The sequence below is a fragment of the Ambystoma mexicanum genome, chromosome 2q (assembly GCF_040938575.1).
Source record: "Ambystoma mexicanum isolate Mex_15411 chromosome 2q, UKY_AmexF1_1, whole genome shotgun sequence".
Classification (NCBI taxonomy): domain Eukaryota; kingdom Metazoa; phylum Chordata; class Amphibia; order Caudata; family Ambystomatidae; genus Ambystoma; species Ambystoma mexicanum.
In genome coordinates this window covers 208,445,097-208,456,732 of record NC_090924.1, presented here as the reverse complement: position 1 = coordinate 208,456,732, position 11,636 = coordinate 208,445,097, and the positions used below count along the sequence as shown (strand labels likewise).

Sequence of the window (11,636 nt, the reverse complement as noted above, 5' to 3'; positions counted from 1 at the left end):
AGGCGAACTTTCCCAAACTGATCAAGGAGCTGGAGGGGGACTTGAAACGCTGGACCACGCAGGAGATCTCATTAATGGGCCGGATCACGGCCGTCAAGATGAACCTGCTTCCTAGGTTCCTCTATGCCTGCTCATCTCTATCGGTGCCCTTCCCAGCCCAGGCCCTCCACGACTTACAGAGGAAGATATCCAAATTCATATGGAAAGGCAAGAAGGCCAGGATCCCCCACAAAACCCTGATTGGCAACGCCAGGCTAGGAGGCCTAGGGGTCCCGGACCTGCAGGCCTATAGGACAGCGGCGCAACTGTCACATCTACAGGCCTGGCAGACGAGCACAGCCCGCCCCAGATGGGTGGAACTGGAGCAGGCCCAGCTTCCGCTTCCCCTCCGGTTCCTCCCTCACATCCAACCCTCCCTCAGGGCACGCTGGAAGGACATCCTACTAACAACGAAGCAGACCCTAAGCTCCTGGGATTGGGCTCTAAAGCAGAAGGGAATCCCGAGGGGCCGAAGCCCCCTTTCACCGATCTTTCACAACCCCGACTTCTCCCCGGGATCTCTCCCTCGCAACTTCCAGAATTGGATAGACGGAGGCCTGGAAACCCTGGGGCAGATGTACTCCGAAAACAGACCCCGGACCTTCGAGCGGTGCAAGGAGACTTTTCGGCTTCAAGAAAGGGACAGATTCACATACTGCCAGCTCCGCCACTGGTGTTCGCACCCTCAGACCCTCCAGGCGGCAACTCGCCCCCCGACTCCATTGGAGCTAACTCTTGCGGACCTGCCGGCTAGAGGAAGAATCTCAGCTATATATAGACGTTTCCTGGGGGACTTCTTGGCGACAAAAACTCGATCCATGGCTCAGTGGGAGGCGGACCTAGGCCATCCGATCGATGACCAAGCTTGGGTAGACATATGGTCCCGCACCCACTCTTCCTCCACCTGTGTCACCAACAAGGAATGTGCATATAAACTCACCCTACGCTGGTACTACCCCCCTCTCAGACTCCACCACATGAATCCACAAGTGGACCCCACCTGCTGGAGAGGCTGCAGTCAACCAGGCTCCTACTTTCACATGTGGTGGACATGCCCCAAGATCCAGCAATTTTGGGCCAGGTGTCTCTCCACCATCGAACAAATCACTGGCTCCGCCCTCCCACTGGACCCTGAGACAATTCTGCTGGGGATCCCGGTCCCTGGAATCTACCCCCGCTCCGGCAACAGGGCTAAGCTCCTCACACAGTGCCTCCTGGCGGGCAAGACGGTTCTGGCCCGCTTCTGGAAGTCGCGGGACGGCCCCTGCCTGGCCCACTGGTGGGGAAAATTGTGGGACATCTTAATAGCGGAAAAGGTTACCGCTGCGAGAGCGGGGTCTCTGCACCGCTTCCAGAATGTGTGGGCCCCAGTGCTGGACTATGATCAGCGATATCCCGCAATGACGTTCAAGCCAATCAACGCCCGTTGGGCCCTGAGAGACAAGGAGAATACGCATCAAGCGGGGGAGCTAAACTGAATCTCTGGCCCGGGAAAACCGGAATGAGGGGGGGGAAAGGGACTCAAAACTAGAACCTTTTCTTTGCAATATTATACTGCCACCCGATACTGTTTGTAACCTTTACTGCCTTGCTATAAATAAACATATTTTAAAAAAAATGGCGAAAGTGTGTCAAAGGGCGTTGCAAAATCACACCGAATTGACTTTCAGACTGGCCAATTCGTAGTGCAATATGGAATCTGCATATCTGCTTTTTATGATCTTGACTAGTGTAAATATGAAGTTTTGTTCCATAACTCATTTTTGTAAAAAATTAGGCTTGTGAGACAAAGGGAGTCATAAAATCACACACACAAAATGTTGTCAGTTCCTCTGAACCAATCAGCCCAGAGGGAGGTGGGGCCACCAGTAGCCTGGCCTATCCCTGGAGAGGGGGAGAGGGGCAAGTACATAGTGCTTCCAGCCAGATTGTAAAATTCACTGATGTCACTGCCTATATAATCAGGAGACAGGGAAACACTAGAGACAAGCAACTGAAAACCAGATCAAGAGGCAGCTGGGTCCATTCAGGCAGAGCCATCTAGATCCAAGCAGAACCATCCAGATCCAGGCAGAACCACCCATCCAGATCCAGGCATACCCAATAATCCGGGAGAAAAGAGGAGAGGCTGCTGATCCCCTTTAGGAGAATCCAGTGACCAGACCCTTTGCCCAGTTGACCCATCCCGCTGTCCACAGTGACCAGCCCTTGCCCAGCTGTTCCCATCCAGGAGAGCCCAACTGTCCCCGTGACCAGATCTCTTGACCCTGCTGCCCAGTGACCAGATCCTTGGCCTCTCTGTCCAGAGGCCCTGCTGGCTGTCCAAATTACCAAACTCAAGCTTGCCTTGTAAGTATCCTATCACCCAGTACCCAAAACCTGCAAGTTCCGCTCTTTTATCTTGCATCCGGTTCAAATCCTATTAAAATACCATTAAAAAACCTAGTCATTTCCCAAAGTGCCAGTATCCTCTGTTCACCCTTTCCTTATGAGAATCTGTTTTAGTCTATGGGCCTCATTACGAGGTTGGAGGTAACCATGGCGCTGTTAGCACCATGGCTGCCTCCAAATCCTTACCGACTCCACCCTGGTGAATGGACCTATTACGGCCCCATTCTAAGGTTGGCGTGGTGGTAATTCCCCATAGGGCTCAATGGGAATGGGGAAGGCGCTATTAACGGTACCGCAAATTGCGGTACTGTTATTAGCTCCAAAGTCCCTTTGCTGGTCCCGTCCTTAACACCTGGTAAAACCAGGCGTTAAGGGATGACCCGCAAAGGGAACTCATAGTATGGCGGTAAGGGATTACCGGCCCCAGTGCCCTTACCAGTGCCAGTAATCCCTTACCGCCCACCTCGTAATGAGGCCCTATATCTGTTAGCATATTCCTTTTATAATTATTTCAGTTATCTGTGTAAGGCCGTAGTACCATTTTGAGATAAATTCATTAATTCCCCTATCAGGAGGTACGTAGTGCAAGCTGGTTGAAATTCGAAAATAACCCCCTTGTGTGCAGTGTCTTTCCTTAAGAAAATAGTAATTAAAATATAGCATCAGTAGAACCTGTCCTTGTGCAACCAAAACCAAATTTTCCTGTGTATTTTGCTTTTCTTTAAAATCCGATTTGCATTTCCCATAGATAAACCTACACTATCATCCTATAAAGAGTCATCCCTTGGTCATCTATAGTGAACAGACTAGTGTTTAAAACATATAGGACTTGTCTCGACCTTACAGGGACAAGCATCTCCTCTACATATTTACGCTTACACTAGAAATCTGTGCCTATTAGACTTGCTTATGTTTCACTGCAGTCTATTTTTATGTTGCACCTTATCAAACTGTTGTAAATGAATGTCTATGTCATCTTTTGATTTTTCTTGGTTCCCATACTCTTCAGTTTACAACTAATGTGTCTTTTGTTGAAGTATAACTACATGTGAAAAACTCACACTTTTGGAAACTCAATGTTGCAGAAGACCTTTTTAGAGTATATGCTTTAATAATGTTATTTGTTTGCTCCTTAAGGTATCAAGTTACCCTACCTTGATTGTTGTTGGCCTGATACCTACAGCTTATTGTTCTAATAAATTTGCACTACGTAAAGCTTACTATTTTCTTTTAGTTCTGTGCTTACATGTACAAATGAATGTGCCTGTAGCCTCTACCCCATGGGATCCCTTAGACTTAGTCACAAGTACGGACCAGTGGTGATCTCTGTTAACACCACAACTACCTCTTTTTTCTAATAATGGCATACAGAACCATGAGTATGTTTCAACTATCGTTAGGCGGCTACCCCCTCTGGTGATATATCCCTTCCCTCAGCATCCTATCTATTCTGTGCCTTTGTTCCTCATCCCAAAAAATGATTTCCGATTTCGACTGCTAAGCCCATTTTCTTAGCTGTTTGCTAGTTTGAAGCTGTGTGAAATAAGAAATTGCAATCCTGCCGCATGTTTTTCTGTGCATTGTTTTCCTCCCAAAATTGATTTTCTCACCTGTGTTCATGTTGTTTTAGTGCCCTGCTCAGTAGCCTGTAAGCTTCCTTGTCTCTTTAGTGCAGCCACACACATTTCTGTCCTAGCTATTCTACCGCAAGTGTAAATTGATCTAAAAGTAACCTGTAAAATTTGAGTATGCCATTTTGCTAATTTTGAAGGTTTTCATTTCGTTTCTGGCCTCCCTTTCTGGGGTGGTGGGCTGAATTTTAAATCCAAATGTTCCCTCTTCTTTCTGACTCCTTGTCACTGCTCTCCATCCACAAAGAATTTAGTCAGCAGGTGTTTGGGGGAAGTGTTGCAGGGGGAGTGCATAACCTATGGGCCACATATGATTGTGAAGAAAAGTGATTTTGTTTGCATTTCTATTAAAGGTGTACATATCTTCTGTTAAAAGTTGAATTAACTGTATTATAAGGTTTTGCATTTGTATTGCCACACCGTGGTGGCTGCTGCCCTAAATTTTGTTTTGCTCCGATTTTTTTATTTGAATTCTAAAAATAAATAAATATTTCATTGGTACACACAGCCTGGTTCATGGTCCATTGCGACACAGGGTATTTGTTAAGGTAGGTGTGAGACGGGTTGACTGCCTTCTCAGGAAAGAATTCAGCGTTCAAATAAAAATAAAAAGGTGTTTTTATTGTGTGCCATCTTCAGTGTCAATGGAAGAAGTCCCTGGCTGGAGTGTGTCATGTCATAAAATGTGTTACAGTAGGACCAGAGTGAAATGGTCCCTTTCTAAGATTCAACGTTTGGCATGCACGCTTGCAAAACAGGTCCAAGAGACTCCCGCCACAGGTCAGTTTGAATACATAGACACTTTGATGCTAATTAGTGAGAGTACTTCAATTTTGAATCGTCCGCATATTAAGCAACAATATCAATTTAATTTGAAGATACAAGCATTGAAAGTTGCCTTTCAACACGAATGAAGACAGTGTTATAAGAGAAATGGTCTAACTGCTATTGTCAATCTGCGCTCCCGCCATAGGAATGCAACTCAACAAATCTTAAACAATCAGAAACAAGTTGCAAATGAACGCATGTTAAAAGCAATAGTAGCTAAGTCAACTCGTCAGATATGGTCCCTCTTGAAAGAGGAACCGGCCTCAGCTGCAAATTCTGTGCTTTTGAATGCAGTGAGTGAAGAAGCTTGGATGAATCATTTCTCTGCACTGTTTTCCAAACCTCCCTCTTCGAATGAACTTTTAGTAATTCCTAAGCCGGATTTGTCACTATTCATTAAATATCTCAGCAGCTCACGAGCACCAGGCCCCGATGGCCTATCTAATGTGACCTTAATAAAATATCACAACGAATGGGCTCGAGTTTTAGAAATTATCTTCAAAAACATATGTACCACTGGCGTTATACCGAGGAGCTGGAAAAAATCCATAATTATTCACATTTTAAAAAAGGGCAACCGGGCATTGCTGAGTAACTATCGACCCACAGCCCTTTTGGATATCCCCAAAAAATGTTTTTGCGAGGCTCATCCTGAGGGATTTACACATTGGATTGTCATCAATCTGGTTTTATAAAGGGAACAGGGGCTCCCTTGAACCTACTCATCTTGTCCACAATTAAAGAAAAGGCTTTTAAATCAAATCAACCAATAAACCTAGCCTTCATTGATTTTAAACAGACCTTTGATTGTGTTTCCCGCGAGCTGCTCTGGTCGAAACAGAAGCAAGCAGATGTCCATCTTATATTTTATATTTTATTCATCAGTTTTATACGGACTCCTGTATCAAAGTAAAACTAACATCTAATGGCATATTAACGTCTGCAATTCCGATTATGTTTGCACTTAAACAAGGTTATATTTTAGCTTCTATCTTATTTAACTTTTTTATTAGTGATGTTAACCTTGTTTTTAACACAATGTGTTCCTTTCCTCCAAAAATGTGTCAGACCCAAGTATCATGGTTACTCTATGCAGGTGATTTAGTTTGAATAGATCAGACCCCTATTGGTCTTCAAAGGAAACTGACAGCATTAGAAAGCTATGCGCACACTAAGGGTCTAACCATCAATAATCAAAAATCTAACACTCTAATACTATGGCCGACTAAAAGAAACCTAAAAGAAAAATCTGTTGGATTTTGGACAACACTTAACTTATTAATGTTAATGAGTACAAATATCTGGGCCAAAATATAAGTAATAGTCTCACAGACCTTCCTTACCGTAAAGAACTGAGAATGAAAATGCAGACTCTAACTTCTCATGGGAAACTCATCAAAAAGAAATATGGAAGATTCACCCCCCTCTGTAATCACTTTCTATAAGCAGAAAGTGGTGCCAGTGATTATATATGGTGCACAATGTAAACATCCAAAGTACCACCCAAATTGGTATTATATAGAAGGGATATGTTGGAAGAAGATCCTATCTTTACTAAAGAGCACTCTGATTGTCATTATTCGATATGAATTAAGCCTGGTCTCTCTGGCTACAATGGTGACATAGCAAGCATTAATGCTATATAGAAAATGATTAAGGGAGTCTACTAAGGTCAACACCTTGCTACCAGTGCTAACCTTGTCACTCAATGGCCCTCCAACCAGCCCACTATACGATTGGGAACTGTATTGTACCGAACATCTGTCAAATGCTGATATTTCAGTCCAAACACTAATCGACAACCCGGATAAATCGAAATCCAAACTCTAGGCCTGGGACTGGATTATGAATCGGACTAAATTCAATTTTTTATTTTGGTGATGATAGGTATGCTGCAGTTATTATGAGACTTCGGCTAAATATATGGCCGACTAGAACTCAGAATGTGATTCATGTTAAAACTGTGAACACAGAAATCAGTTGTCGCTTCTGTAAGAATGTAAACTGTAGTGAATCTTTGAAACATTTAATTGTCTCATGTGTAGCTTTGACACTACAGAGGAAAGAATTGTTTTATAAACATTTTAGTCAGCACAGGATTTTAACTGAATATATTTTATGGAAAGCATTTTTTAACGCTGACTCAGTTTCTCTGAATATTGCCGTAGTAAAGTTTATGCTTGCTCCGAAAATCCATAATGATGCTATTTGGTTTTATATGATAAGATTGCTCGCTGTGTTTTTGAATTGCCTGTTTTACTCCAGGAATTAACTTTTTAAGATTATGTAATACTGTTGTGCTGTAGAAATTTCTGTATGTATTCTTTCTCTTTTTTTATCATCAAATGTTATGTCTCTTATCTCTTAACATTTGGTGGTTTTATAATAATGGATATTTTAGAAATTAGAGAACATTTCTTCCACTGATTTGTTTGTAGTATTTTTATGATTGTGTCTACCTATATAATTGTATAAATGTTAACAGGAGGAAGTTGTGGGAAAAGCTAAAAAAAAGTGGAAATGTCCAGAAGAGCTATTGAACCCAATAAGGGTGTTACATCAAAATACGTCAACACAAATTCGTTTAGGCGAATATGGAGATCTGACAGCAAAAGTTGAAATCAAAAAGGGCGTAAAACAAGGCTGTCCTCTCGCGGCCACCCTATTTAAATTGTATATTGCGGACCTGCCGGTAATAACAACGAACATAAGGCACTTCGCACCACAATTAAACGATCAGGAAGTGGCACTAATTGGCCTACAGCGGCTTCTAACTACCTTGCAGCAATATATGAAAAAGAACGACTTGATGATCAATGTGGAAAAATCAAAGATCATGACCGTGGGTGGAAAGAACAAAACTTCAATGAAAAAATTCAAATGGGAAATTGGAGGAGAATTTCTGGAATCAGTGTCTGAGATCAGATACTTAGGAGTGGGATTTAACATTTCAAGAGTGGAAAAAAACTGGGAAGATGTCTTGGTCGCAAAAGTCAAGAACCTAAGCTTGCAAGGAAGAGTAATAAGTGGTAGATTTGGAAAATTCTCCCTGATTCCAGTAAGAATGTTCTATGTACAGAAAGTGATCCCTTATCTAATATATGGAAGTGAAGCTGGAGTGAACCTCTCTCATGCAATTTGGCCCAAGTTGGAAAGTGGTTTTTGGAAACCAATATTGAAACTACCAAAAAACACACCAATAGTAGCAATAAGATCAGAGCGCGGGCTAGAGTCCCTAGAAGCAACAATGAAATGGAAATCTCTGGGATTGCTGAGAAATCTCAGTGAAGATAATCCAGCAGAGGGATACAAAATACTGGCAAAGAAAGGCCAGGCTAAAAGTTCCACCTACCTAAGCCACCGGAAAAGCGAATGGTGTCAGATACTAAGAGAATTGGAATCTTCAGAGGACGAATTGGTAGCAAACCCCAATGGAGTAAAGGAAAAACTTTTAAGAAAAGACTGGATTTTAACAAGAGAATCAAAAATGAAACTGAAAAACATAGGAAATATGGCAAAGGAACATGGGAAAAGAAATGTTTTACCTGAATGCGTGCAAATATTTCCCTCAAGTACGCACTGAGGCAAATTAATGAACATTCGTTTAGGAGTATACCCGACTAACGAATACAAAAACAGAACCTGAGGAAGAGGAATTAAAGAAGGAAGCTGCAGATTCAGTCTAGACAAAAACCAGCAGGAAACACCATACCATCTCCTAGTGAACTGCATAGCAGTAACAAAAGAGAGAAATCAAATGTTGAGAGGCCACATGACATCACTGACACATAGAAGTGATGAAGAACGATGGCACTATTTTATACAAGGAAACAACCACAGATGTACCTGTGCAGGAATAAACTTTTTAGAGAAAATATTGACAGACAAAGATAAAGAAACAGAAATCGACATCAAGTAAAACCGGCAGACGAAGGAGGAAGATGGAGATAATGGAAAACTTTAAGTCTTAAGAAAAAGAGAACGACAAGAAAGGGAAAAGAAAGTGTGATAAAAGTTTGCTTTGTAAACTAAATTGTGCACTATAAAAAATAAAAAATTTTAAAAAAATAATCGTATCAAAGTAGAAATATTTGAAAACATTGTAATGTACAACTACAACTGAAACACATTTTACACCAAAAAAGTAGAAGGGAAGGGAAAGGAAGTGAAAGGAGGCGAAGGGAAATAAAGGGAAATAAAGGGCAATGAAGGGAAGCAAAAGGAAGTAGAGGAAAGTAGATGAAGTAGAGGTAGAAGAAGGAAGGTGAACGAAAAGGTAGTAAGCAGAAAGGTAAAATGGCAGGGGTTAGGACAGGAGGCAGAAGGGGCTAGCAAGCAAAAGGTAGAAATGTACAAGGAAACAAGTTAGGTTGGGAAGGGGCCTGGGTCCAAAAGGCAAGGCAAAAGGGTACGACAGCTGGGGGAAGGTTGTAGAAGACATAGATGTCGGACACAAAGGAAACGGGAAAAGGGGAAGAGAGATGGGAGACTAGGGGAAACCCAGAGATGCGGCAGGAAGAGGGATGAACGGATAGCAGCCAAGGATCAGGGGAGAGGTACAGATGCACAGGGACGCAAAGAAAGCAGAGAGGAGGACAACGTTTCGTGGAAACGAGGGGGATAAAGGCAACTCCATGTGGGGGGCCAAGCAAGAGGGAAGATTACAAGCCACCGGGGAAGCGACAAGGGGCAAGGGCAGGATACATGGGGAACATCAGGGCATGAGTAACTGAGAAGGTTGACAAGAATCCGGGTGGAATGGGCACTAGGTAGGATAGCAAGGCGCCAAGGTAAAAGGGAAGGACAGAAGAGGTCCAGAGAACGGACAAAATGAGTAACGGGTCAAAGCACCTGGGGGATAGGTATAAAAAGAAAGAGCAAGGCACCTGGGATCGGGAAATGGGTGTGATGGTGGAGCCTGGGGAAAGAGGGAGAGGTTAGGCACCCAGTGAGTGAAGTAAGAGGTGTAAACGTGCAAGACACCGGGCAATGGGGAAATTGCATTGGTAGACAGGAGATTGGGGAAAGGAAGAACCAAGAAAGAGGACAAAGCACCTGGACATTGGGGTTAGAATTGTTAGGAACCTGCTGGTCATAGAAGGAGACCACCTGGGGAACGTAGAAATGTATAAGGGCACCAGCTCAGAGCAGAATCCTGATGCTGTACCGCCGAAAGGGAACAGCTGTAAGTGACCTCCTGCCTAAGAAAGCAGCTGCAGCCTTTTCCACCCACAATACGAGTCCTGTTGACGTTATTGGAGGTGGGCAGGGTCAGATGGAGGGGCCAGAACCAAGTGGGGGACCAGCAAAGACGGGAGGGAAGTGGTACTCGAACCGGGACGAGGGGCCCAGTTTGGGCTGTTGCAGCTATATGTTTACCCTATTATGATCTAGTGTACAAATTAAAATATCTGTGCTGACTCACGAGGCATGCATGACATGGGCCCCCCCAGACAGCTATGATAAAATGCCACTTCAACGAAACAAAAATAAATAGACTTCCTGGATACTCCTGTGGGTACATACACCGAACTACATGTGCCCAGTGGCGTCGCTAGGGAGGGGTTTGGGGGGCCAGTGCCCCCCTCTGAAGTCCTGTGCCCCCCCCTACCTAAGGCGAGCAGTGACTGTGTTCTCTGTTTGTGGTGTTATTTGTGACACTCACTGAGGCAAATGGCTCTATATCACATGGCAATACTCCTTTTGTCTCAAATGGTAGTAGTGATGGAGCAGCTTGCAGCCCCTCACAATTAGAATGTAGTCATGAAACTGCTCATGATGGGCTATTAGCCACTGAATTGTTTCATGCCTGCATTTTGATGGGAGGGGAAGTGCATTGGGGTGTGTGTATTTGGTGTGCACAAAAGCCTCTCTGCAGGAGTGCTTGTGATGCCACACATTACCTTTAATAGGCGCCCCCCTACTTTTGTCTGTGCCCCCCATACTTTTGTCTTTGGTGATTCCTGGCGACGCCACTACCACGTTCTAGTCTTCTCCCCATCTCGCGAAAAGTGACCTTCCCAAAACCCGGGATTCATAAAATCAAGCTGACTATAACAGACGAGGCAGGAGCGGGCGACCCCGTGCAAGAACAGCAATGATGGAGGCAAACCTGATCTGAAAATAAGGCACCATGTCATGTGCAATTTCTCAATCCACATCCGTGTATTGCGCGTGTCTGCCACTTCAACTGTGTCTGCAATCATTATATTGTTTTCAAAGTCTTCTCAGTTTCACTCTGACACGTTCCACCTCTCGTTTTAAAAGGGAAAGCGCACCGTGGCACTTCTGAGCGCCAAGTGGGTGTCGGTGATAATCAGGCTAGCTGCCAGCTCTGGCGTAAGTCTGTTTCCTCGGGGGGATACGGCGCATAACATCGCACAGGGCCTCTCCGCCTTCACTCCCAGCCTGTCATTTGTAAGCTCGCCGTTTGCAGGGAGGGTGCGGCGGTGTGTGCTCCAGCTGACATCTGCTTTGGTGAAGTGAGCCCTGCAGCCCCGGCCCCGCACTGACCCTCCTCGGCGCGCCCGCCGGCCCTCACATCCGCTAGTCATGCCGGGCAGCTGGGACGCGTGCGCCCTTCTCCTCGCAACTTTCCTTTCCACACAACAAGCCTTTCCTCAAACCAACATCAAAATCAGCCAAGGTGAGCAGCAGGGACGCTTTTTTTATGACAGAGCGAGGGTTCGCATTTCAAGTTATTCACGTGCATAACTGTGTGCCTATTCGCTAAAAATGGATGTGCAA

At 44.4% G+C, this 11,636-nt stretch overlaps 1 protein-coding gene across 1 annotated transcript in view; it reads left to right on the top strand.

Annotated features, from left to right (window-relative positions):
• Window positions 1–11,303: 11,303 nt before the first annotated feature.
• CLEC19A (C-type lectin domain containing 19A) overlaps window positions 11,304–11,636 on the top strand; it is a 257,120-nt gene continuing 256,787 nt past the window's right edge. The window contains exon 1 of the mRNA XM_069647132.1: window positions 11,304–11,535. Within this exon, the coding sequence (XP_069503233.1) occupies window positions 11,442–11,535 (94 nt within the window). The 5' untranslated portion in view covers window positions 11,304–11,441. The remainder of the gene's footprint in view (window positions 11,536–11,636) is intronic.